General features: G+C 56.2%; 1 protein-coding gene across 1 annotated transcript in view; it reads left to right on the top strand.

Annotated features, from left to right (window-relative positions):
- The window catches only part of PPFIA4 (PTPRF interacting protein alpha 4), a 35,710-nt gene extending 8,939 nt beyond the window's left edge, over positions 1-26,771 (top strand). Inside the window, 29 exon segments of the mRNA XM_079327332.1 lie at positions 50-151; positions 258-422; positions 928-1,002; positions 2,540-2,635; positions 3,155-3,376; positions 3,792-3,938; positions 4,030-4,168; positions 4,820-4,899; positions 5,702-5,833; positions 7,405-7,467; positions 8,657-8,748; positions 11,943-12,084; positions 12,308-12,513; positions 12,944-13,184; positions 13,381-13,416; positions 14,001-14,134; positions 14,280-14,437; positions 15,069-15,162; positions 15,394-15,475; positions 16,238-16,438; positions 19,197-19,259; positions 20,430-20,456; positions 21,345-21,520; positions 22,201-22,298; positions 22,903-23,078; positions 23,303-23,371; positions 23,927-24,104; positions 25,146-25,233; positions 25,647-26,771. Of these exon segments, the coding sequence (XP_079183458.1) occupies positions 50-151; positions 258-422; positions 928-1,002; positions 2,540-2,635; positions 3,155-3,376; positions 3,792-3,938; positions 4,030-4,168; positions 4,820-4,899; positions 5,702-5,833; positions 7,405-7,467; positions 8,657-8,748; positions 11,943-12,084; positions 12,308-12,513; positions 12,944-13,184; positions 13,381-13,416; positions 14,001-14,134; positions 14,280-14,437; positions 15,069-15,162; positions 15,394-15,475; positions 16,238-16,438; positions 19,197-19,259; positions 20,430-20,456; positions 21,345-21,520; positions 22,201-22,298; positions 22,903-23,078; positions 23,303-23,371; positions 23,927-24,104; positions 25,146-25,204 (3,453 nt within the window). The 3' untranslated portion in view covers positions 25,205-25,233; positions 25,647-26,771.
- Positions 26,772-27,087: the final 316 nt, after the last annotated feature.

Genomic DNA, 27,087 nt, shown 5'->3' with positions numbered 1-27,087 from the left:
GGCTGGACCATGCCAGGCGTGTCCCTGCTCAGTGCCCTGGTCTCTGCAGGAGTTTGCCACGCTGACGCGGGAGCTCAGCGCCTGCCGGGAGCAGCTCCTAGAGAGGGAGGAGGAGATCTCAGAGCTGAAAGCAGAGCGCAACAACACCCGGGTAAGCCTGGGGGCCCTGCTGGCAGGCCTCAGTCCTGGGAACTGTGGGACACCAGGAGCTGCTGGCCCATCCTGGCAGTGACAGCCCCCCTCTCGTGTCCCTGCAGCTCCTGCTGGAGCACCTGGAGTGCCTGGTGTCACGCCATGAGCGCTCCCTCAGGATGACCGTGGTCAAGCGCCAGGCCCAGTCGCCATCCGGGGTGTCCAGTGAAGTTGAGGTGCTCAAGGCACTCAAGTCACTCTTTGAGCATCACAAGGCGCTGGATGAAAAGGTGGGAAAGCTGCTGGGACCTCTCCTGTTCAGAGCTCCTTCTCCCAACCCTCCACTCCTCCCTGCTTAACTTTGCATTGTTAAGGTGACATGGGAACCCTCAGCAGGGAAGTCTTGGATATCCCAAAGCTGCATTGAGGAACTGCTGGAGCTGCCCAGTGGATCCTCTGGGTTTGAGGCTGTCAGGGACAGAAAACTCCCCCAGGTCACTCTTGAGGTGGTGGCAACTGGCACCCTGGGTCATTCTTCGCTGCTCCTCCTCATTCATTCACTTCAAGCACCTCTCCAGGCTATTCTGGCCATAGATCTCTAAGAATTGGCCCAGCCCGTTGTCTCCAACACAGTCTCACCCCCCTCTGTTATGGGCTGGATGATCCTAAACCTGTGAATCCACCTGAGCCTGGGTATTAGCCCAACCAACAGGCCTGGGAGTGTGCCTAAATCCTGGACATCCCCATCCTGGTTAAATAACAGCCCATTTTCCCCATTGTTTCCCTCACCTGCAGGTGAGGGAGCGGCTGCGAGCAGCCTTGGAGCGAGTGGCCACCTTGGAGGAGCAGCTCGTGGACGCCCATCGGCAGGTAGGAGGTTCCTGGACACCCACGGGGCTGGGAGCGCTCTCCATCACCTTTGGGAGCTCCTGTGCTATTTGCATTCAGTCGAGTTTGATGTAAAGCTTTTGTTCTAAAATTGCTGTTTACTTGAAGGTTTGTCTGCATTTAATGAAACCTTGTAAAGATTCTGAAAACCGTTTTGTCTCACAGGTGACATTTCTCTGTGGTTTTCCGTTTGGAATTCATGTCACTGACAAAAACAGTCTGAATCTGAATCATTCAGGGGGCTGAGGGTGACTTGGATTTGCCCTGATTTGGCAGACACCCAAACCACACTGCTTCAAGCACCTCATCTTGCATCCCCCATCTTCTTCCCTGCTGGAGTCCTGGGGTTGGGACTTCACTGTCCCCAACCTCCATCCATGGTCATCTCAGAATCCCAGAATCCCAGACTCATTTGGGTGGGAAAGAACCTTAAAGCTCATCTCGTTCCACCCCCTGCCATGGGCAGGTACACCTTTCACTAGCCAGGTTACCCCAAGCTCTGTCCAACCTGGCCTTTGGACTCTTTCAGGGATAAAGTGTTCTTGAATTCTGTTTTCCTTCCTGGAAGTTGTGCCCAGCCACTATTCCCAAAAGGAAAGAGACATTCCTACAGCATCTGCCAACCAAATTTTGCTCCTCTTTCCAGTTCCCAGGAAAAGTGTCATGGTATTTCCCAGGCTCACAGGCCCCTTTCCTTGCAGGGACCATTCTCCATCCTCCCCTGTCAGAGCAGGACATGGTGCCAGTCTTTATGCCCTGCTCCTGCTGCACTGGGTTCAGAATCTGTCTGGCTGTAAATCAGTGAAATGAGCTGGGAGAGAGCCCTGGAAACCAGGGCTCACCAGGAAAACATCCCTCAGTGCTGAGCCTTCCCAGCACCTGGGACTTCCTCTCTCTTAGAATTATGGAATCATTAAGGCTGGAAAAGCCTCCAACCTTTGACCAAACACCCCCATGCCCACTGAACAATATTGTGAAGTTCCATGTCCACTTTTGAAGTTTTTTTTGAACACTTCCAGTGATGGTGACTCCATCACTGCCCTGAATAGTTGTGCCAAGGCCTGACCACCCTTTCAAGGAAAATTTTATTCCTGATGTCCAACCTGACCCTCCCCTGGCATAGCTGGAGGCTGTTTCCTCCTGTCCTGTGGGAGCAGACCCTGATCCCCTGGCTGCTCCCACAGGACAGGGAGTTGTGCAGAACCAGAAGATCCCTCCTGAGCCTCCTTTTCTCCAGGCTGAGCCCTCCAAGCTCGCCCAGCCACTCCTGATGCTCCAGACCCTTCCCCAGCTCCATTCCCTTCCCTGAACACACTCCAGCCCCTCCATGTCCTTTCCAAATTGAGGAGCCCAGAGCTGCCCCCAGGTGTGACCCCAGCAGTGCCAGCTCTGGGCTGTTCCTCACCCGCTCCCCCCAGGCAGAAGCAGGGCTCTGGCAGGAAGCTGGTGCAGCCCTGGGTGCAGCAGGGGTGGCCTCCCCTCCTGCAGTGTCCCAGTGCTGAGTGCCTGTTCCCATCAGGTGGCAGCTCTGCAGCAAGGCTCCAGCCGGGAGCCCACGGCGGGTGAGCGCGACGAGAGGGAGCCCAAGGAACCCACACCAAAGCTCCCCTGGAAGGTGAGAGCCCTGGAAACCCCTGCTCTGCCCATGCTCCGTGAGGCTGTCATTTCTCCCACCTCCCTGGTGCTGTCTCCAGGGTGCTGAAAACCTTTTTCCCTCTCCCCTGGTCCAACTCCATGGGAAATGCACTTCCTGATGGATGCAGGACATTTTTGAGTGAGGGGAATTTGTGCTTGGGTGCTCCAAGGGGTTCTGCTACCCAGAGATCACAGAATGGTTTGTATGGGAAGAACCCTTAAAGGCCATCTTGTTCCAACCCCCACCATGGGCAGGGACACCTTCCACCAGATGCTCTGGGAAGCCCTCAACCATCCCTGTTCCATCATTCCTGTAAGAAGCTCCATCCCTGGCTTGTGGAGGCTGTTGATGGAGGTCCCAGATCCTCCTGTCTCCACTTCCACCCCCTCAACGAGGCCCTGCAGGGCCACATTCCCATTTTCAGTGGCTGCAGGCAATGCCACAGCCTGGGAGCTTTGGAGCATCCCAATACCCACATCCCTCTCTCGTGCCTTGCAGCGTCTCTCCAATGGCTCTGTCCACCCAGATGATGAGGCTGGGCGGGTGGTGGAGCTGCAGGAGCTCCTAGAGAAGCAGAATTTTGAAGTTGTCCAGGCCAAGGAGCGAATCTCTGCCTTGGCTGCCAGTGTGGCCGAGCTGGAGGAGGATCTGGGCACTGCCAGGAAGGATCTGATCAAATCTGAGGAGATGAGCAGCAAGTACCAGAGGGACCTCCGAGAGGTGAGTCCCTGTCCCCCTGCACTGCCCAGCCTGGGGCAGAGACCTTACAGCTGCTTCCACTGGGCTGAGAAGGGATTGGAACTCCTGCTGTGTGCAGGCTGTTCTCCAGAAAAGGCCACTGCCTTTGGGAAATTGTCCCCAAATCCACCAGCAGGACTTCTCTGAAGTTACAGACAGGCTCTCAGGTGTGATGCACACCTGGGGCAGTGACCTGTGTCCTCTCTACAAGGTTTTCCTGTGATTGTTTGACACTCCCTTTTTCACTGTCCCATTCTGCTATCCCTCATCTCTGTGTCAAGGGGGGTTTTCACACGCCTTGCACTTGGGGTGTCCCAGGCTTGAAGGAGCTGCACAGCCCTGTTATCCCCAAAATGCTGCCACAGAGCAGGATATGACAGCCCCATCGATTCCTCAGGCCCTGGCACAGAAGGAGGACATGGAAGAGAGGATCACTACGCTGGAGAAACGGTACCTGGCAGCCCAACGAGAGGCCACTTCCATCCACGACCTCAATGACAAACTGGAGAACGAGTTGGCCAACAAGGAGTCCCTGCACCGCCAGGTACCAAAAGGGAGCCAAAGCGCCCCCAGGCCGGGCCGGGGCAGGAGGGGCTGGGTGGGACGTGCCGGGCGGTCACGCTGCTGTCCCGCAGTGCGAGGAGAAGGCTCGGCACCTGCAGGAGCTGCTGGAGCTGGCAGAGCAGAAGCTGCAGCAGACCATGAGAAAGGCAGAGACGCTGCCTGAGGTGGAAGCGGAGCTGGCCCAGCGCATTGCTGCGCTCACCAAGGCAAGTGCCAGGGCTGGGCCGGGGCTGGAGGGGATGCCAGAGACCAGAGGGAAGGGAAGGGACTGGGGAAGGAGGGCAGGGACTGGAGCCAGAGTGCAGTGCTGGGACCAGGGAAGGAGCTGGGATCCCCTGCAGTGGTGGAGCCCCTGTCAGCCCAAGGCATCCCATTCTCCTTCACAGCTGTGGCCTCTCTTTCCCTGCTGTCCCCACTGCTGCAGGGACAAGGTACCACCTTTAAAGGGTACCTCAATGTGTCCTGTACATGTGGGATTTGCTCCCTTCCCTTGGCCCCTTTCTCCAAGGCAGGTGTGGTCCAGTCGGTGTGGATGCCCTTTAGCTTGGGTGAGACCACTCTAGGAGAAAGAAGCACCAAGCTGGATTTTGGAGGTTGCTGGCCTGGAGGGAAGGATGGATGCGGCCATTCCTGCCCTTCCTGGGTTCTGGAATGGTGTTTAGTCACTCACAGAACACCTCCAGCTCCTGTCACAGTGCCAGCAGGGGGCTCACAGGGAGCCCTGGCAGGGATGCAGGCTGTGGGAGAGAGCCCTGCATCCCAGGAAGGACTCAGATGCAGAGATGGACACCAGGATGCAGCAGGGCCCTCATGGCTTTGGGGAATATAATCGGAGAAGGCTGCTCTGCTTTTCCCAGGCAGAAGAGAGGCACGGGAGCATTGAGGAGCACCTCCGGCAGCTGGAGACTCAGCTGGAGGAGAAGAACCAGGAGCTGGCCAGGGTAAGTCCTGATCCTTGCCTTGGTGCCTGAGGACCTGGGCATACCTGGATTGCAGTTCAGGAGCAGGATGGGAGAACAGCCTAGTTAATCCTTTCCCATCCAGGATTACTTAGGAGCTCATGGCACTCTCTGCTGTGATTTCCCCTCTCCCAGGCATCCAAGATTTGCTGTTAATATTCCACACCCACACCTCTCCCAGTGTCAGCCCCTGGGGCAAGCTGGGACCCCAAATGCAGAGTGGAAGGGGAGGCTCCAGCAGCTCTTCCCCCGAGCCTGGATCATCAGGATGAAAAGGGCAGGGAAACTGAGCTGCTATGTGCTGGTCTGCACAGTCCCTTCTTCAGCTTCTGTGCTTCTCAGCCAGGGGCTGGGCTGTCCATGCAGTAGGCTGTGATGCCTATTTTTTGGGTCACTCAGGTAACGTTACAGATGTGCCCCTTGGGAAGCCCCCAGATGATTTGCCTTAAGACAGGTATTTGAAAATCCAGAGGTTCAATATCCACTGGGGTCTTAAAAGTGCCCCCAGTGTGGATATTCCTGGCAAGTAGAAGCTTTCTTGAGGGGCAGGCAGGCACGATCTCCCTGAATCTTTTTCTCTCCTGTTCACCCCTGGCTGAGAGGTAGCAGACAGCAGCAGAGCCACCACAGATGGTACAACCAGTGCTGTAAGAGGTGAATTTGTGCCCAAAAGCTGGGCCTGGTGGGCAGCCTCTGGCAGCACAGCGGGCAGAGGATGGCAGGAGGGCACTGAGCCCCTCTGGATGTGACACAGGTGTCACTGGTGTCCCTGTGTCTGTCGCAGGCCCGGCAGCGGGAGAAGATGAACGAGGAGCACAACAAGCGGCTCTCGGACACCGTGGACCGGCTGCTGAGCGAGTCCAACGAGCGGCTGCAGCTGCACCTCAAGGAGAGGATGGCAGCCCTGGAGGAGAAGGTAGTGCCTGGGGCAGAGGGCTCTGCAGCCCCTCTGTGCCTCTTCCAGCCGTGGCCCAGGGCTGGAAGTGCCTGTGCAGGGCTGGAGAAATGGTAACATGCAGGACACGGCTGTGCTGGTGGAACACAGGGAATTGCTCTGGTCACCTCCCCCAGGGACATCCCCTCCCCAGCATCTCCCACAGCAGCAGGATTTGTCCTGCTCCATTCCCTCACCTCCCTGTGTCTAGGTGCAACTCCAATGCCACCTGTGCTCAGCTGTCAGAGCAAATCCCGACTGCATTTTGCAAGAAAAAAATGCAGTTTTCATCTTGCCCCAGTGCCCATCCCTCCAAAGTACTGCCTTAAAACCTTGCTGCCCCCAGGTGCAGATTGATTTCCCTTCTCCAAGCCAGGCAGTGTCCATAAACATCTCCCACTTGACTCCTGGGAAAGTGGGTTTCCTTGGAGGAGCCAGCTGAAGCTGTGGCTGCCTTGGTGTGAATGGAATTAACTGGGAGCAGCTGGCTCCAGGCAAAGACCCACTCACAGTGCCAGTGGGAGGCCTTGGTGATTCAGTTCCCTTGAGGTTCCTGTCCTCGGCAAGTCAGAGCACACAGGTGCATCCCCCAGCTGATTCCTCCTGGCCTGGCTCTGTCCTCCCCACTGCTCTGCTCCTTCTGTTCCCAGTCAAATGTGGCTGTGCCAGCATGTCCAGTTGTTCAGCAGATTTGTCTGGATAAAGAGCAGGACCCAACCTGCAGGGATGAGTCCCAATCCCACCCCAGCAAGCAACAGGGACCAGAGTGGTGACATGTTGTGAAGGGCATTGCCTGCTCCCCAGTCTGGTGCCAGCACTGGCCCATCCTGAGAGTTTATCCAGGTCTTTCATGCACAAAAATGATCCTGTTTGGCTGCCAGCACTTACCAAAAATGAGTACTGGTTCAGGCAGTTACAAATTCTCCAGGGAAGGTTTAGATCGATATTAGGAACAAAAAATTTCAGGGAAAGAATAGCATTGGAATAGACTGCCAAGGACAGTGGTGGAGTCACCATCCCTGGAAGTGTTCCAAAAAGAAGAATGTGACACTTGGAGCCATGATTTAACCATGGACACAGCAGTGCTGGGGGGAATGGTTGGGCTCAGTCTTAGAGGGCTTTTCCAATCTTAACAATCCCATGATTCTGTAATTCTATAACCACATTTCCTTTCCCTCCTTCCTACTCCAGCTTAGATGTAAGGGACATTTTTCCCCTTGATCCAGCTGCTTGAGGAGTTGTTCTCCTCTCAGACATATTTCCTAATCTTCAAGCCCTGTCCATCAAATCCCCAATTGCCCTCCATGGCTGTGCTCAGCCCCAGGGCAGGGCAGGAGTTGAGCTGTGGCCACGCTGCTTGAGAGGCAGGAGCTTTGCAGAGGGGATCTGTGCTCAGGCAGGTGAGGAATAGCCCAGGGAGCCTTTTCCAGGTGTTCACTACACAGGGATTCCACAGTGGCCATTCCTGGTAGGCTGCATGGCCATTTCCTAAATGGTCTCTCTTTTTCTTTCCCATTTTTGTTCCTTTTTATTTTCTTTGGTTTTTCTTAAAGAATACATTATTACAAGAGCTGGAAAATACCCAAAAGCAGATAGAGGAACACCAGCATGACAAGGTAAATGTGGATGCAGGGACCTGACCCAGTGATGGCATTGCCTCACTCCCAGCCCCTGGCTGGGAGCACTTACTTCTCCTAAAACAGCCCAGTTTGGGAGGAGCTGGGATCCCAGAGCACCTGGCAGCAGGAGGCCACACACTCACCCACGCAGTAGCTGGATGGAGGCTGCCACCCCCCTCCCCAGTGAGCCCCGGGACAGTTCCCTGCCAGGCATGTTGGGCCCCATCTCTGTGTCACACTTCTCCATCCCTGACCCACTGGGGACACTGGGGTGGCTTCAGTCCTGCATACAGGATGGCTCAGGCAGCCATGTCCCCTTGGCCCCTGAGGCTGTCTCAGACTTGTGGGGGCCATCTGCCCTGTGCCCAGCTTGCAGAGGCCCCATAGATCTTCACACCCTGCTCTCAGATAAAGCATCTCAGTATCATCTGCATGAACCCCTAGCAGCCTTGCCAGAAAGCTGGAGGGATGTTGCTTTTTGGAGCAGTGGGAGCTTTTGGAATGTGCTGCATGTCTCATGCATGGTTTGGGGGATTAGGGAGGCTGCTTTTCCCCTTGCCTTCAGGGAGGATGTGTGCTTATTCCTTGTGCTTCCCAGCTGTGGCTGCTCAGGTCTGGGCAGGTCAGAGCTCAGGGACTCGCATGATACTGCTAGCACTTTGCCCACCCTGGCTCAGTCTGTTTCTCCTCCAGACTGGATCCTGCTGTGCTCAGGAGATCCCTTCTCCCCTCCCTCCCTGGTCCATCTGCAGCCTCCCCCTGCCATTTCCCAGCATTGGGAGTGGGCACAGCTTCCCCATGGGGAAGAGGCTGGGAGCAGGAGGGGCAGGGCCAGCAGCAAGTTTGGCTGGGAGGTCTCTCACTACTGATCCCTTGCCAAGAGAGCACACACGTGCAGTCTGGAGCGGAACAGAACATCCAAGTGGGACCTGTTTCCCTTCATCTCCCAAAGCAGCATTCCTTGAGCACCAATGTCTGTCTGTCCTGATCCTCCCTCCCCAGCACCCTTGTTCCCTGTGCCTGCATGAGCTGTTTCTTTACTGATGTGTCCAAGATGCTTTAAACCTAGGGTGGGGATCTGTAAAGGGAATGTGAACATGGCAGTAGCCAAGGATGTGGATTACCCCAAACCTGGCAGCTCTGCAGAGCAAGCCCAACACCTGCCTGTCTCATCCTCCCCAAACAGCGGCGTTTGTCTGACGAGATCGACAAGCTGAGGCTGGAAGTGGATCAGCTCAAGACCAGGAGTGGGACATTTGTGGAGAGTGTGCACAGCAGGTAAGTGCCAGGACAAACCCCTGCACCCCTGGCTTTGGGGGCAGTTTGCCTTGGGGACCCCAAAGTGCTGCTGGCTTTGGGTGTTCCTGGTGCCCCCAAGCTTCAATGCTGGCCTGCAGGGTCCTCACAGCAGGGTCAGCTCCAGCCATGCTCTCCCACCGTGGGTCTGTCCTGGGGTGGGACACAGACTCTTGAGAACAGCCCAGCTGTCCTGGTTTGAAAGGACAGGTGTCTGCCAGTAAGGGCAGAAGTTTCCCCTTGGAATAGAGACTTTGGTTCCACTCCCCCCCCAAGTATTATAATTGTTTGAATCAAGGACTCTGAGGCAGAGATAAGGGGGTGGGAATAACAGCTCTTTTACTAATATATCTAACCGTACAAGCAGAAAACAACAGCAGTTGTTAAAATTGCTCACAGAACAGAACAGATAACTCGGTGTCAGTCCCTTTAGATGCAAGCACGTTGTCTCTGTGCTTAGTCCCAGTCCGGATCTGCCGAGGGCAGACGGGAACAGAGGCAGGAGGGGGTGAGGCGGCAGCGGCCACGCCGGTCCCGGGCGGGAACGGGCTCACCCTCACCGAGGGCGGCGGCTCCTCGCTCACCGTGTGTGTCCGGGGGATCAGCTGTGTCCGCAGAGGCAGGAGGCTGGAACGGGGCAGATGCAGGACAGGTGATCGCAGAGGTGATCGCTCCTGTGCTCAGCCACGCGGCTGAAGATCCCAGGCGTCCTCCTCCCACCTCGCGCGGGAAACACGAGTCCCCTCCCGGAAGCCTCAGGGGCCCCTCCGGGAGCCGTTCCCACCCACCCCTTTTGTCTGGACTCATCAGACACCCTGGGTGTAACCCGGCCAGCTCCATTGGCATGATAATGGGAAAAATTCTTTCAATTGACACAGTAACAGAAAAACACTCAACCCCCAACACCAGCCCAACTGAATGGCCCCAGATTTGGAAACCATTTGGTATTGTTTCTTTTTCTGCACAAATGGCTTAGGACTTATTTTGCTCTGAGAGCTGGATATTCACCAAAGGACTTTTCCCCTGTGGAGTTCAGGGGATGGGTTGGTGCAAAAGGAGGAATTGCTTTGGAGCTGTTGCAGGCGAAGGAGAATGAAGCCCTTCTTTCTCCAATGCAATGGTCCTCCCACATCCTTTCATTTAAAGCTGGGACGTTGGGTCAGTGGGAGCAACCAGTGAAGAAAATTTCCCTCTCAGCAAGGCTGGAAAAGATGGGGAAGGGCTGGTATAACCAGCTTTGGATCTGTCAGCAGAGAGGAGAAGGCCTGGAGACCCTGTGTCTGTCATGGAGAGAGGAAATGGGGAGGGTGAGGAAGAGCCTGTGAGGATGAAGGAGAGCTGAGTGCTGGAGCACAGTGTGGAGCATGTGTGGGACCTCTTTGGATGGGTCTGTAAGAGCAGGATAGACAGTTTGGTGATCTTTTCTATTTCTCAGATGAAAAATGAGTAGAAATCTTGAGTTGCAGAATGAGCCCCCAACTGAAATGTCAGCTTTTGTCTAAGGTATTTTTATCTGGTTTTAGCTGGGCAGCAGCTTGTCAGTAGCTCTGAAATCCCTGAAAGTTGGGTTGTGCCTTTGACACACCAGGCTGGCCCAGCCATGCTGCTGCCATTATCTCCAGGCCTGTATCTGCACTGCAAACCAGGCCCACCATGGTGGCAAACCACAATCTGCCTGGGGCTGCTGCTTTTATCATCTTAAATTCACCTTAAACTAAACGAACCTCGAGTCTCCAGTAGCACTGTGTGAGGGCAGGGGGGGTAATCACCCTGTGCCCAGGAAGGTGCTTTGCTCAGCTCCATGGTTGGGTCTTCAGGGCCAAGAGGAACAACCAGGCACAGAGGAGACATGGAATGAGCACCACGGGTGGCTCAGTGTCCTTGTGTCCAGCTGCTGCCTTGCTCTGCCTGTATGGGACTCACCAGGTCCCAAGCACCAGTCCTGGCAGGGAGGAGGAGGGTGAAGAAGTCCCATCTGGTTCCTACTGGGAGATTCCAGCAATGCTCATGTCCTCTCACCTGGGAGATGTTTCAAGTGGAATTTTATTCATTGAAGCCACAGAGTCTTTAAGGTTGGAAAAGTTCTCCAAGGTCATCAAGTCCAACCTTCACCCAATACCAACATTCCCACTAAATCACATCACAAAGTGCCACATCTAACATTTTTTGAACACTTCTAGGGATGGGAACTCCACCACTGCCCTGGGCAGCCTGTGCTGGGTCCTGACCACCCTTTCCATTAAGAAAGTTTTCCCAATATCCAACCTAAACCTCCCCTTGAGGCCATTTAACCTCATGCTGTCACTCACTGCCTGGGAAAAAAGACCAACCCTCATCAGGGTACTTTTTCATGAAAATGTTGGAATAAACATAAAAAGGAGAAGAGCTCCCTGGCTGCCTCCTGTTGGGTACGTGGAGATGGAGAAGACACAGGTTGTGTTGGGAGATTCCAGCTGCTCTGGAGAGGGGCAGGAGGGGCCTGTTCTGCCTTGGCTCCACAGCAGCCCCCCAGTGCAGGGGGTTTGGGCAGACCTGGCTGGGTACCCCCATGGGTGCACAGAGAAAGGAGAGGGAGCAACAGGGGAAGGCCCAGGGCTGAACTTCTGACAGTCTGGGAAAGTTGGGAGTCTCCTGAGGTCAGAGGTCACCAGAGGCTGCAGGTGATCTCTTTGATTAGGGACAGGACCCAGGGAGCAGCTGTGCCAGGGCAGGCTCAGGCTGGATACTACCAAGAAAGGTTCTTCCCCCAGAGGGTGCTGGCACTGCCCAGGCTCCCCAGGGAATGGGCACAGCCCTGAGGCTGCCAGAGCTGCAGGAGAGTTTGGACAGCACTGCCAGGGATGCACAGGGTGGGATTGTTGGGGGGTCTGGGCAGGACCAGGAGTTGGACTTGATTATGGGGGTCCCTTCCAGCTCAAGATATTCTGTGATTCAATGATACTGTGAGTGATTCTGCGAGTGCATTTCCAGGTCCCCTGCAGGGGCTTTTTCCAGAGCCTGAATTTGCAGCCTTTCATGCCAAGCAGGCAGATCTCTGGAATGGGCATCCTGCAGTGGTCCCCTCCTCCTTCCACCCCTCCTCCTCTGCCCAAGAAGCCCGGGCTGCAAGGGGAGCAGCCTGAGGGGGAGGGAGTCCTGCACAGAGAACAGTCCCCCACAGGGCTCTCTCTTGCCAGGTCTCACATGGGCAGTGCCAGCGACCTGCGCTTCCCACTGGGAGCTGTGGTGCACGGCCCCGCCGAGCCCTTTGGAGCAGCTCCAGGGCTGGCCCGGCCACAGAAGGGACGATTCGGTGCTCGGAGAGAGGAGCCAGCCAAGGTAAATCCTGTGCAGCCCTGGGTCTGCTCCTGCCCTGCATCCTGGGATTAGGGTGGGATCTGGAGACATGGGGCAGTTTCTTTCCCTGGCCCATTGATGGGGGAACATCGGAAGGGTTTCCTGTTGGGGTCGTGTTGAGGTGGAATTCCTGCATGAAGGTCACCAGCCTGGCTTTTGGAGACGTGGGAATGCTGTGTTACGACTGTGGCCCTTGTTCCCCCAGGACTGGGAGCAAGCCCAGGCAGGTGGGGTCCTGGCCACGGGGCCTCATGCCTTTGACAGCGACCCCGACATCTCTGATGTGGATGAGGATGACCGCGAGACGCTGTTCAGCTCCATGGATGTGCTCTCTCCTGGTGGGCACTCAGATGCCCAGACATTGGCCATGATGCTGCAGGAGCAGCTGGATGCCATCAACGAAGAGATCAGGTATGACCATGGCCAAAACCCACTACTGCCTTGTGCAGAAAAGGCTCCAGGGGGACAACAAATAGCTAGGAGGCTCTGCTGCCTTAAACTGGCCTTGGTGCATCTTCAGCCAGGGAAATGTCTCCAGAATATCCAGCCACTGGCCTTGGTTCTTCCTGCCATGTCTCCCTGTCCCTCAGCTGCCCCAGTGCTGGCTCAGAGGGTCATTATTTCAAACTTACCATTATTTTATAAAACGTTCTCCATGGATATTAAATGGAAACAGGGTGTGTCTCATCTCTGTTTTTTATGGATCTGATAGATCTTGCTGCCGTTCCTGGAAATCAGGGGCTGAGGCACAGCACCAAGGTGCATTTCCCCAGGACAGAGGTCCTGTGGGGACTGTGTCCTGCTGGGGAGCCAGGAGCCCTGAGCCCTGCTGCTCCCCCAGGATGATCCAGGAGGAGAAGGAGTCCACGGAGCTCCGCGCAGAGGAGCTGGAGACGCGGGTGACGAGTGGCAGCATGGAGGGCCTGAACCTCACCCAGCTGTGCAAGAGGGCCTCCATCCCCACTTCGCTGACAGCCCTGTCCCTGGCCAGCTCATCGCCGCCGCTCAGCGGCCGTTCCACGCCCAAGCTGAGCTCCCGCAGCGCCGCGCAGGACCTGGACCGCATGGGGATCATGACGCTGGTGAGGAGCCGCAGGCGGGGCTGCGGGGGGCTGCCTGGGTGGGGGGAAGGATGCCCGCTGTCCTGGAGGGGTGGGACGAGGGGGTGCCCGTGTTTGCTGTCTCCAGCCTGGCAGCCTGGCCCCGGGACTGCTCTGGGGGGTGCTCCATTAACTGCCCCCCTTTCTGTGTCTCTCTCGCTTTCCCCCTTGCAATCAGCCCAGCGACTTGAGGAAGCACCGGAGGAAACTGCTAGTGAGTGGCTCCCATCCCGTTGGTTTTTGTCCAAGCCCTTTTTCCAGCCTGCTCCTGGCTTTGTCCACACCAGGTCAGGGTGCAGCAGGCGCGGGATGGAGCTGGGGACCCCAGGGATTCAGCAGGAGGATCATGGGGATCCCGAAAGGTGCTTGGACCTGTTCCCGCCGGCAGCCTGGGGGGTCTGGCAGGACATGGGGAGGTTCAGAAAGCCACTGGGTCTTCAAACATTGTCTCCCCTCTGGCAACAGGGTGTCCTTGGGACATTCCCATCTGTGCTCCTCAGAGCCCTCTAATGAGGGCCAGCAGCTTCTGTCCCCACACCCTGACCTGGACCATGGAGCTGCATCCTCTCACCCCCCATTCCCAGGATCTCAACCATACTGCCACATCCTCCCCATCCGCTTGGGCATCTGGAACCATTGCCAGAGCTCTCATTCAGACCATTCCTGGAGCATGGCAAAGCCCCAGGGCTCTGGTGGCTCTTTTGGCCATGCCTCCATGGAGCAAGAGAGAGGCAGGCAGCAGGGCAAGGATGGAGCTGGGCTCTGGCCTCCCACCTCATGACCTCTCCACTTGTTCAGTCGCCCGCAGCTCGGGACGAGAGCCGGGAGGACAAAACCACCATCAAGTGTGAGACATCTCCACCATCTTCACCCAGGACACTGAGGCTGGACAAGCTGGGCCACCCTGCCCTGAGTCAGGAGGATGGCAAGAGGTACGTGGAGACCCTTGGTGTCTCTGTTGTTTGAGGATATACCTGGGGCCCATGTGGGGTGGGTGGGCTGGGGTTTGCCATGGCTTGTGTCCTGCTCAAGAATGACCTAAAGTCTTTGATCTTCCTCTCCCTCCTCCATCCCCAGCTCACTGGAGGACCAGGCCAACAATCCCAGCAGCAGCCAGGACTCCCTGCACAAGGGCTCTAAGAGGAAGGGGATCAAATCCTCCATTGGGCGCCTGTTTGGGAAGAAAGAGAAGGGTCGCTTGATCCAGCTGAGCAGAGAAGGGGCCACAGGGCAGGGTCCGTGAGCAGCCCTGTCCCTGTCTGTGCCAGGCTCTCCACACCTTCTGGCTCTGTCTGCTACTGGGGTGCTTTTGGGGTGTCAGGGAGGGGCAGGGGCACCCCTGCTGGTTTGGGGATGTTGGGGCCGTGGCAGCTTTAGGGAAGTTGGAGCTTGGTGTTTTTTCCCCTTGGCCTCTCTGGCCTGAGTATGGAGTCACCTTAATGCTCTGTCAGCTGGATGTGGACAGTGACCTCCTGTCAATGTATCTCATCTTTAATATCCCCAAATCTACTTCCCTCCCCATGGATTTTGCAGAGCCTTTTGGTAGGAGCTAGTTTTCAGCTCCTAAATCCTTTACTGCTTCCATGTTGAGCATTGTTGGACTCAGTGATCTTTCTGGGTCCCCTCCAGAAGGGATTGTTCTGTGACTTTGGGGTTCTGAGATTTGGAAATAGGAGGGATGGCAGAAGGGGGTCTGCCTGGGCTTCCCAGGGATGCAAGGGTGCCATGGGGAAGGGTTGCAGAGGGAGACTGTCACCTCCTGTGCTGTCACTGTGGGGATGGTGAGAATGCCCACACTGGCCCTGGGGAGGTCACACTGACCCAGGAACATCACACAGATCTGAGGGTGTCTTGCTTGCCCAACAGTGCTGCTGACTGATGTGGAGGGGGGCATCCAGGACCCACTGGGACTGGGCAAGCTGGGGGCTCAGGCTGAGAAGGATCGGCGCCTGCGGAAGAAGTGAGTGAACTTCCTTCCCTACCCCAGCAAGAAACTGCTCTGCTGGGAAGCCATGGCACAGGACTAGGAACTGCTGGGAAATCTTCCCTTCTTCACCCTCCCTTGGGCCTTGTTACTTCCTTCACACATTTCTCTCCAGCTGCTCCCTACTGCCAGGGTCTCTTCCCTTCCAAGAACTCTCCCTTCCACACAAGCCCCCCAGAAGTCACTCCTCTGCTTCTGTTCCTGCAGGCATGAGCTCCTGGAAGAGGCTCGGAGGAAAGGATTGCCCTTTGCCCATTGGGATGGGCCCACTGTTGTGTCCTGGCTGGAGGTGTGTGCCCATGGGTTGCCCCCATTCTGTCCCCACAGGTCTGTGTGTGCCACCATGTCCCACCATGCTTGGTCCATGCACATGACTGGGGCCTGCAAATCCTGGGAGAGGAGAGATCCCTCACAGAGCCTGTGCAGTTGTAGTTGGAATAGAGCTTTGGGTTTGAGCACAAGTGTGATGAGGACTGGCTGAGGGAGCTGGGGGGCTCAGTCTGGAGAAAAGGAGGCTCAGGGGGGACCTTCTGGCTCTGCACAGCTCCCTGAGAGGAGGGGATAGCCAGGAGGGATTGGGCTCTGCTCCCAGGGAACAGGGATGGGAAGAGAGGGAACGGCCTCAAGCTGTGCCAGAGGAGGCTCAGGCAGGATACTGGAGAAAAGTTCTTCAGTGAGAGGATGATCAGGCCCTGGCACAACTGCCCAGGGCAGTGGTGGGGTCACCATCCCTTGAGGTGTTCAAGAGATGTGTCAGTGTTGCTCTTGGGACATGGGTAAGTTGTGTATGAAGCAGTGCTGGGAGAATGCTTGGAACTGATCTTAGAGAGCTTTTCCAACCTTAATACGATTCTATGAAAAGCTTCATGGGTGCTCACTCCCTGTGCTGTGCCCATCAGGCACAGGGATGCTGGGCCACCTCGGCAAGGTACAACCGAGCCCAGAATCCCACATGGACATTGTTCAATACCGGGCTGTAGAGAGGGAGCCTTGCCCCGGTGCAGGAGCCAGGGTGGCAGTGCCAGGCAGTCACGGCTGTCCCTGTCCCCAGCTCTGGGTGGGGATGCCAGCCTGGTACGTGGCCGCGTGCCGGGCCAACGTCAAGAGCGGGGCCATTATGTCAGCGCTGTCGGACACCGAGATCCAGCGGGAGATCGGCATCAGCAACGCCCTGCACCGCCTGAAGCTGCGCCTGGCCATCCAGGAAATGGTGTCACTGACCAGCCCCTCGGCACCGCCCACATCCCGCACGGTGAGTGCTGCAGCGCCCTATAGAGAGCCCGGGGACCAGCACTGTGCTCCCTGCAACCTATAGAGCCCCCAGGGACCAGCACTGTGCTCACTGCACCCTATAGAGCCCCCAGGGACCAGCACTGTGCTCACTGCACCCTATAGAGCCCCCAGGGACCAGCACTGTGCTCCCTGCAACCTATAGAGCCCCCAGGGACCAGCACTGTGCTCACTGCACCCTATAGAGCCCCCAGGGACCAGCACTGTGCTCACTGCACCCTATAGAGAGCCCAGGGACCAGCACTGTGCTTACTGCACCCTATAGAGCCCCCAGGGACCAGCACTGTGCTCACTGCACCCTATAGAGCCCCCAGGGACCAGCACTGTGCTCACTGCACCCTATAGAGAGCCCAGGGACCAGCACTGTGCTTACTGCACCCTATAGAGCCCCCAGGGACCAGCACTGTGCTCACTGCACCCTATAGAGAGCCCAGGGACCAGCACTGTGCTCCCTGCAACCTATAGAGCCCCCAGGGACCAGCACTGTGCTCACTGCACCCTATAGAGCCCCCAAGGACCACCACTGTGCTCCCTGCAACCTATAGAGCCCCCAGGGACCAGCACTGTGCTCACTGCACCCTATAGAGCCCCCAAGGACCACCACTGTGCTCCCTGCAACCTATAGAGCCCCCAGGGACCAGCACTGTGCTTACTGCACCCTATAGAGCCCCCAGGGACCGGCACTGTGCTCCCTGCACCCTATAGAGCCCCCAAGGACCAGCACTGTGCTCCCTGCACCCTATAGAGCCCCCAGGGACCAGCACTGTGCTCACTGCACCCTATAGAGAGCCCAGGGACCAGCACTGTGCTTACTGCACCCTATAGAGAGCCCATGGACCAGCACTCTGCTCACTGCACCCTATAGAGAGCCCGGGGACCAGCACTGTGCTCCCTGCACCCTATAGAGCCCCCAAGGACCAGCACTGTGCTCCCTGCAACCTATAGAGCCCCCAGGGACCGGCACTGTGCTCCCTGCACCCTATAGAGAGCCCGGGGACCAGCACTGTGTTCACTGCACCCTATAGAGAGCCCAGGGACCAGCACTGTGCTCCCTGCACCCTATAGAGCCCCCAGGAACCAGCACTGTGCTCACTGCACCCTATAGAGCCCCCAGGGACCGGCACTGTGCTCCCTGCACCCTATAGAGAGCCCATGGACCAGCACTGTGCTCACTGCACCCTATAGAGCCCCCAAGGACCAGCACTGTGCTCAGTGCACCCCCAGAGTTTCCAGGGACCAGCACTGTGCTCCCTGCACCCCACACCCCTCCAGGGACTCAGCACTGTGTTCCCTTCCCTCCTTTCCCTTGAGACCACTTGGCACTCGTGGCCAAGGGGGTGATGTTCCCTGTTGGAGTGGTTAAACCACTGGACACCTGTCCACCAGCACAAAGTCAGCCCCAGCTGGAAGCATGAAGCTCTTTCCAGTTCCCAGGCTCCTGCCACTCACCTGGGGTTGTCAGCAGGAGGCTGACCCTGCAAAGAGCAGAGCTCAGGGCCTGGCTGCTCTGGGGAGGATAAAACTCCATCAAAGAGCAGAAATCCAAACATTCCTGATATACAGGGCTAGCTTGGTTGCACACAGCCTCCTTCTCAATAATTTCAATACAAGCCTTCTCTATCTAAAATTCCTGAGGCAACTCAGAGCAAGTGCAGATCCCTGTCCTGGGTAGAATGGAGGGATTGTGTCTTTTGCCCATCCCCAAAGGCCTCGAGGGGTTAATGGTGAGGAGGCAATGCCAAGACACATCTGTAGACTTGCAGCTGGCAGAAGGAAGGCTGCTGTGTCCTGCTCAGATGGCTGTGTCTGGGGTCATAGCTGATGGGGCTAGGCCTGCAGGCTCCTTGAGCATCACACTAAAGTGGAAAGGGAAATGAATGAAGGCTCTGCTCTCTCTTGCTCTGCTCTCTGTGGCTGCATGGACAGCCCAGGGTCCAGTCAGGCAGTGGGGTGTCACCAGGCTGAGCTGCAAGGATGTGGGGTGTCCCCAGGACAGCTCCAAGCACAGGGTGGTCTGATCCTCCACCAGCCTGAGCCAGCTTGGTTCCAGCATAGTTGGTGCTAACAGAGGCTGGCCATGAGCCCAGGTGAGCTCAGGTGGGCAAAAAAGCCAAGGGCATCTGGGCTGTCCCAGCAGGCCCAGGGCACTCCCTGACCCCTGGCACTGCTGGGGTCACACCTAGAATCCTGGGGATTTCTGGGCACTTCATGACAACAGAGACCTGGAGGGGCTGAAACATGTCCAGGCAAGGGAACAGAGCTGGGGAAGGGTCTGGAGCACCAGGAGCAGCTGAGGGAACTGGGGTGGCTCAGCCTGGAGAAAAGGAGGCTCAGAGAGGATCTTCTGGCTCTGCACAACTCCTTGACAGGTGGGAATCAGGCTCTGCTCCCAGGGAACAGGGACAGGACAGGAGGAAACAGCACCAAGCTGTGCCAGGGGAGGTTCAGGTTGGATATTGGGAGAAATTTCTTAATGGAAAGGGTGGTCAGACCCTGGCACAACTGCCCAGGGCAATGGTGGGTCACCATCCCTGGAAGGTGGTGGATGCTGCACTTGAGGATGTGGTTTAGTGCTGAGCACAGTGGTGGTGCTGGGTTGAGGGTTGGACTTGATATTTCAGCCTTAATAATTCTGTGGTTTCATGACTCCATGGTGGTTGTGAACTGAGGCCACATTTCACGTGGTGTTTGCTCTGACCCCTGTGCTCTTGTCTCTGCAGTCCTCTGGAAATGTCTGGGTCACCCATGAGGAGATGGAGAACATGGCAACGTCCACCAAGACGGTGAGGCTGGGCAGCCCCAGGGGGTCAGGGTCCCAGCAGCTCCAGGTGTGTTACCCAGAGGGAGGGGGATCCCTCACATGTTAACTCTTGGCCAGCACCCTGCAGCTCTTTAGAAACCCTCTTTCAACCTTTAGTGTCCCAGAAATTTCTAAAAATAGCTTAAACAACATCATTTTTTTTTCCTTAAATGATTTCACTGGGTTTCCAGAGCAGCCTGGCTGTTTGGGAGTTAAAGACAAAACCGAGGACTGATCTCATAACACAAGATCCCCAAGTCATTCTGCACTCAAGTCATGGTCTAATTCCCTCACTGACATCAGCACATCCAAATATTGTCCCCACTGTGTGTCTCTGCCACTGGCTGACAGCCTGGGGTCCCTTGCAAGGATGTGTCCCTTCTCCCAAAAGCTCTGGCTTCTTCCTTCTCTGCAGCCTGATCACCATCTATCTGTGTCAGAGCAGGGCAGCATTCTGGATTTGTGTGGGAATTGTGTGTCCAAGGCCAGGCTGGCACATGCTTAGATAGTGGAAGGTGTCCCTGCCCATGGCAGGGGAGGGATAGGATGAGCTCTAAGGTCCCTTCCAATCCAAACTAGTCTGGGGTTCTCTGAAATAGGCATTTTATTAAAGATTTGTTGAATAGCAGGGATGTGCCCCTGTGCTTTGGCAGGTTCTGTGAGTCTGAGGAAAACCAGCACAAGTTGGCAAAGGAGGAAATAGCTACAAAATCAGCAAATTGGCTTGGGCAGTCCCCTGCAGGTTGTGACAAATGTACTGAAGCTTAATTCTCTTTCATCCATCTGACCTGGGGGGACCTAAGAATTCTGTGTCTCCCAGAGAAGATGAATGAGCCCCAGCGTCGGTGCCATCTCCAGCCCAAGCCTCATCCTATCTCCTTCTCCTTCTCCTTCTCCTTCTCCTTCTCCTTCTCCTTCTCCTTCTCCTCCTCTCCATCCTGTATTCTTGGTTAGAGATGGGGTGGGAACCAGGCCCAGCAGGCTCGGGGTGTCCCCAGCACCATGGGGACCTAAGAGTGAGCCCTGTTCCCTCCTTGTCCCTCTGTGCTGAGGGTCCCATGCTCAGTGCATGTGGCAGGCCCTGTCCCTGAGCAGGGCCACCAGGTGCTGACTTCACTGTCCTTTCTGTTGACATGCTGCGTGTCACACGTAGGACACAGAGGAAGGCAGCTGGGCACAGGTGAGGTCCCTGGGCCCCCTTGTCCACGTGCATGGGTGCATGGGGTGGTTGGGAGGGGGAGATGAACATCCCAGGGGATGTTTGGGGCATTGATGTTCACCAAGGCTTTGGAGGCTTTTCCTACACCCTGTGGCTGCTCCTCTGAGCTATATCTCAGGTACAGGATGTCCTCCTGGGCCCTTCTCTGCTCTAGGCAGTGGCTTTTCTTGGGACCTTTGTGAGATCCAGAGCCTGTGTTAAGAGCCCCCAGCTGTGTGACCACCCTGCATGCAGGCAGGATTACAGCTGCACATTTACTTTTCACCTATTTTGTAACCCCAAGTCCATTCAGATGGTTTTTGTGACCCAAAAGGTGGGAGGAAATAGTCCTGCTTGGATCCATCTCTCTGGTTCTATCCCTCTCAAATGTTTTACTTTTCTTCTGGTGGATTTTAATTCATTTTTGGACCCAAAATCTGTTTGCAGCAGAAGTGAATGGTTTTTTTCCCAAAACTGACCTTTTGTTTCGTTTTGTTTTGAAGTCATAAAGTAGAGATTCTTAAAGTAGAGACTCTTAAAAATCAGTTGGGAATGCACTGGAACCTGCTTCTCAGTTGTTTCATCTTTCAATGAATGTGCATTTTCCAGAGGCAGCTGCTCATAAAGTACAGTTATCCCTTGCCATTATTTTTCGCTACTGCTTTGTCTCCTGGGAGGACATGAGCAGGACACAGACCATGGCCAACAGGACTGTTCCCTCCAGCTCCCTCAGTAGCACCCAGGGCTGAATCCTCTGGCCTGGTTTAGCCTCAATACAGTGACCCTGCTGGGTTCCCACTGATCCCCTGGGACTCCATAGCTCCAGCAAGCCATGGGTTCTCCCCAGCTTCTCCATGTGCTTCTGTGCAGACACTGGCCTATGGGGACATGAACCACGAGTGGATTGGGAACGAGTGGCTGCCCAGCCTGGGGCTGCCCCAGTACCGCAGCTACTTCATGGAGTGCCTGGTGGACGCGCGGATGCTCGACCACCTCACCAAGAAGGACCTACGAGTGCACCTGAAGATGGTGGACAGCTTCCACCGGTGGGTCCTGGCCCCTGGAGCTCCTGGCGTGCACATGGGGCACAGAAGGGGGAAATGTGAGGGATTCTCCCTGTCTTGGGCAGCCTTGGATGTCTCTTCTGGGCTGGACTCGCCGCCCTGAGCTGGGACAGGTCTTATGGGCAGAAGTTCTCCCTCACCTCACTCCCTGCTGCAGAATTGCAGAGGATCAGGCCTTCTCCTGGCTGTGAAGCAAACCATGGGCAAAACTTCAGGCTCATCCCAGCTGGTGCCCCCACTGCTGTCTGCCAGCAGCCCAGTGGGAAAAGACTTGTGCCATCCCAGCCATGGCTCCAACACTAGGATCTAACTCTGCCGTGGGATTCCCCCTGCCTGCCTTGACCCATGGGCCAGGTCACCTCCAGGGGTGGGCCCTTCAGCCTGAAGCATCCTCCACGAGCTGGTTCCCTCTTTCCTCTGCAGCCCCAAGCATCAAGATTGTTTGGATCTGTGTGTTCACAGGCTCAAACTGATGGAGTGGGGAATTGCCATGGAAGGGAGGGACACTCCCCATTTGCCAGCTCTGGGTTGTGTCTGTCCTGACCCATCCCTGGCCTGAAGCAGCCTTTGGGCACATGGGGAGCAGGCAGAGAGGTGGGTCCCTGCTGTCCCGTGTGTCCAGAGGGCTGGGTGACCCCTTGTGTCCCCCCATGTTGTTGCAGCACCAGCCTCCAGTATGGCATCATGTGCCTCAAGAGGCTCAACTACGACCGCAAAGAGCTCGAGAGGAGGAGAGAGGAGACCCAGCATGAAATCAAAGGTCAGCACCCCCTGTCCAGCTCTAGAACAGAACAGAAACTTCCCAGGAGATACCCAGGGCTGGTCTCTTTTCTATCTTTTGTTTTTAACCCATTATTTCTGAGCCCACAGGGCTGTTCTCCTGAGGGGCCTTTCTGCTGCTCCAAGTGCCTTTATCAGCTGATCCCAGGCAGGCATGAGGAGGGTGGAGGGGAAAACAAAGATGCAGCCTGAGCATCTCATGATCTCTGCCCTTTTCACTGCTGAGGACATCCCCAGCTTGCTCAGCCTCCCTTTCTTCATCACTGTCCTGAGATTGCCTGTGAATCTGGCTGCTGTTTGGATTACATCTCATTATTGATAATGCCCCTAATTACATTAGCAGCCGTGGATTCTTAGGATTAATTTTCACAGTTGTTTTCTGCCTGTTATTTCAGCTTTGAGCTTGGTAAATTGAACTGAGCTGTTTGTGGCACTTGAGCTCCTGGTTTTCCTGCTGGATTGGAAAGGAGAGTCCCAGGATATTCTTGGGGCAAAGGGAGAGGGCCTCAGGACATTCCCAGATCTTCTCAGAGCCACGAGTGTGGTGTGAGGTGGCCCTGAGCCATGGCCTTGCTGTCGTGCAGATGTGTTGGTGTGGACCAATGACCAGGTCATTCACTGGATCCAGTCCATCGGGCTGCGCGAGTACGGGAACAACCTGGTGGAGAGTGGCGTGCACGGGGCCCTGCTGGCCCTCGATGAGAACTTTGACCACAACAGCCTGGCCCTTGTGCTGCAGATCCCCACCCAGAACACCCAGGTAGGAGCAGTATCCTTGGGGGATTTGGGAGGAGAGTGGCCAATGTGCGATGTGGCTGTGGTGTGACTGCACTGGTGTCACCCACTCAGCTCTGCCTTTCAAAGCAGAGCACTCCTATGGCACAGGGGGTATGTCTGTCAAGCTCAGGCTTTCCTAGGATGGGACTTCGGGCTGGAAGCATGTTCCCCACTGATGTGGAATCATCATTTTTTGGTTAATTGCAGGCTCGACAAGTGCTGGAGAGGGAGTTCAACAACCTGCTCGCCTTGGGCACGGACCGGAGGCTGGATGATGTGAGTGCCAAACCTGTCCAAGTCCTGTGTGACTGGAGAAGGACATGGGGGTGTTGGTGAATGAGAAGCTCAACGTGCCCCAGCCCTGTGCTCTGGCAGCCCAGAACCCTCTATGTGCTGGGCTAATCCCCAGCCTGGGGGTTCTGCCCCTGTACCCCACTCAGCTGAGACCCCTCCTGCAGAGCTGCCTCCAGCTCTGGGCTTCCAGCACAGGAAGGACCTGGAGCTGCTGCACAGAGCCCAGAGGAGGTGCTCTGAGGGCTGGAGCTCCTCTGCTGTGAGCCCAGCATCCCTTGGAATCTTTACTGGGACTTCTGTGTTGATGTCTCCAAGGCATCTTTGCAGGCAGGCTGTAAAGAGACAGGTGAGCTGGAAAGGGTAAAGCCAATGCCATGGGATCCCAGCAAGATGTCCTATGCCCTTGGCCCAGTTTGATCCCACACTTTTCTAGATCTGGTCACCAAGGACAGGCATACCCCTGTTAGCTGGTGTCTCACAGGGGCAGGAGGTGCTGCTGGCACTGACCCCAGGCCTGTCACACACTGTTCCCTGCAGGGTGATGACAAAACCTTCCGTCGGACGCCGTCCTGGCGCAAGCGCTTCCGCCCACGGGATGTGCACAGCATCAACCTCCTCAGTGGCTCTGCTGAGACCCTCCCCGCCGGCTTCCGTGTCACCAGCCTCGTGCCATTGCCCCCTCCAGCTGCTCCAGCCAAGAAGATGCCCCCAGAAGGTGGGTCAGACCTTCTTCAGAATGTCCTCTCCCACCCCTGCTCAGTGTCTTAGGGAATGGAGGGAAGGATGTGCCACCAGGAGAAGAGGAGGAGGAGGAGCCGGAGGAGGGGTGGGGGGGGAGGTCACCCAAGATGCTCAATCCATGTAATCCTGGAGCTCTGGCCTGCTGGAAGTGGTTTTCTGGAAAGATTACTTCAGACCTGTGAGTTCTTGGCTATGAACTACAAGGACAAATTAGGGGCATGAGGTGGAATATATTATCCAGAGGCTGCCAGAATGCAGGAGCCCAGTCTGGGCCAGTTTTCTCCATTCTGCCTTTTGGGAACCACCCCCAAAGGGATATATTAGCTGGATCTATTTGCCTGAGCTCTCCCAGGGCTGACAGGATCTGCTGGGACATCCAGGCTGCCTGTTTTATGTCCCAGGATCTGTCCCCAACAACACAATTCCTTTCTTCAAAGTGTCTTGGTCCCTTCCAAAGCTGTAGGGAGGCAGAAACTCCACCCCAGTTTGTTCCCTGGACCAGGCACCCTCGTCCCACTATCCCAAGGTAGCAACTGCTCCTCACTGGAGCAAAGCTGCCTTCAGGAGGCTCAGAAATGAGGGTGGAATGAGAATTAAAAAGCTGTGTACTCTCATTCCAACTCCAACCCTCAGGCTCAGCTCTTCTCCTGCCTCCAGTTTTGCTCAAAAGTCCCAGCTTTCCATCCAGCAGTCCACTGACTGACAGCAGTCAACCTTCTGTTTGACCTTTTCCACCCCATCCTGCAGTTCCCACCTGGCTGAGGACAGTGAAACCTGTCAGAATCCCACCCAGACAGGGAGGAGAGTGCTCACTGCCCAGGAGCAGGGATGGCAAATGGCCATTTCCCAAATGCCCTGGAGCCTCAGGAGCACCCGAGCTGGCCAAATGTGGCTCTTCTCTGCCCCTTGTCTTCATGTGGCTGAGTGCACAGATGCTGCTCAATAAAGAGGATTTGGGAAAGTGGGGGCTAATTGGAGCAGTCATTAATTGCTTTGCTCTTTGGTTCCCTTCCAGTTGGTGCCTCTGGGTCCCCAAGGCTGGAGACCTCCACGGTCCGAACATACTCATGCTGAGAGTCAGCAAGATGGGAGCCAGGCCCTGGGTGAGTGCAAGGCTCTGGAGCTAGCTGGGGACCAAGGGAGAGCAGGAGCCCCAGCAGCTCCCAGGCAGGGGGCTGCCTCACCAAGGTTTGCCTGGCCATGGAGGGCTAGGGAGGCCTCAGTGGTGGGGAAGCTGCTGCTGCCTGAGGCTCACAGAGGATGCAGGAGGGATGCTCAGCATCCCACCACGTGTGGTTTGTCCACTCTTGGACAGATAGCTCCACTGGGGACCCCATGAGGGTCCTACTTGGGTGAGGGAAGGATGGTCAAGCACTTCAGGGAGGCTTCTGGGATCCTGCCCTGGGCCATGGTTGCCCTGTGCAGGAGGATCCAGCACTGATTCCATCTGGGTTTGTGGGCCAGTGGGTACATGGGTGCAGCATCCTCATGGGGCCTTTCCCACTTTGCTCCTCAGCCATCCCCATGTCCGTACACCACATGCTGGCTGCCTTCCAGGACGAGAGCCCAGCCTGTGCCTGTTCCTTGGCCCAGACCCACAGACTGTCACTGCTGCGGACCGAGAGGATCTGTCCCTCCTGCTCGTGCACCCCCCGCTTTCCCTGGCTCCCGTGGCTCCTGCTGTGGCCTGTCCCCCACTTCTCCCACGCTGGCTGGGCCGTGGATGTGCTCCATCCTGGTGTGGTGCAGTCTGGGGAGCAGCACAAACACCCCCACAATGTCTGCAATGTGTGGAAGCCTCTCTCCTGCCTGGTTCATTTTGCCAATCTGCCACAGGGCTGCACTGACTTGCCCGTGCCCTGGGCATCAGGGATGCTGCTGCCCACAGGACTTGAAGACAAGGAAGATTCAGGCTCGTGAAAATCCTCCCTGCAGGGTGGCTGGGCAAGGAGCTGCCCCTGTGGGGGCTGGGGCGGTGCCAGGGCTGGTGCTGGGTGGGACAGAGGAGGCCCAGGGTGAGGTGAGGAGGGCGGTGCTCAGCCAGGGCTGGGCGGGCAAGGTGCTGATTTTGGTGCTGTCAGGTGCCCTGTTCAGGGGGGCTGTGCCTGGGACTGCCCCTCACGGCGCATGGGGACGGTGCCCGGCACCCACGGGGAAGGGGACCCTCCTTGGGTGCCCGGGGCAACAACAGGAGCCCCCTCTGCCCCAGGGCTGTGCCCACCCTGCCCCTCTGGGTGCAGAGGAGATGCTCTCCCCTCCTGCCTCCTAGCAGGGGTCAGTCCAGGAGGCTCTTAACTCTTCCCATTTCTTCCCCGTAGGGTAGAATCTCTTCGTCTCCTCATGCCACGTTTGCCTTGTGTGGCCCCTATTTCTGATGTGATATTTATTGATGGCTGGAATGACCTTATACTTATGTGCTGTCTGGAAGTGCAATATCTGAGAGACTCTACAGTCACAACGTCTTTTCGGTGTATCATTTGCCTAATACAGTATTAAATATTTTTTTAATTTGAAGAGTCAGTGAGCCCTTTTATCGATGCCCTATTTCTTTTGTCATATTATTGGTACTGCATGGACTCCAAACCCTGGATTGGGTCAGGAAAGGATGTATGTGTGTTCCAATAAACAGGATTTTAAAACAGTGCTGGCTTTGAACCTTCTTTGTAGAGCCCAAATTAAAAATATCATTAATCTGTAGCTCCCTCAAGATCCTTGGGGCACAAGGCTGACCCCCCGTTGAACACCAGTGAAATCACTGGTCAGTTTAGGGCTGATTGAAGTGTGGCACATCCAGTTCTCAGCTGAGTGACTATGCTGAGGTCCACCTGGATTTACTGATAGGCAAATCTCCAACCTGGATTTGGGGTTTGTGGAACTGGGGAGACCTACACAGGGCAAGGCAACAGCAAAAGAAACCCCAAGCTGTCCAAACAAGAATGCCTTTATTTAAAAAAGAA

Source organism: Erithacus rubecula (genome assembly GCF_903797595.1).
Source record: "Erithacus rubecula genome assembly, chromosome: 26".
NCBI classification, from domain to species: Eukaryota; Metazoa; Chordata; class Aves; order Passeriformes; family Muscicapidae; genus Erithacus; species Erithacus rubecula.
Note: the sequence above shows the minus strand (reverse complement) of the source record. Positions and strands in the feature narration are given on the sequence as shown.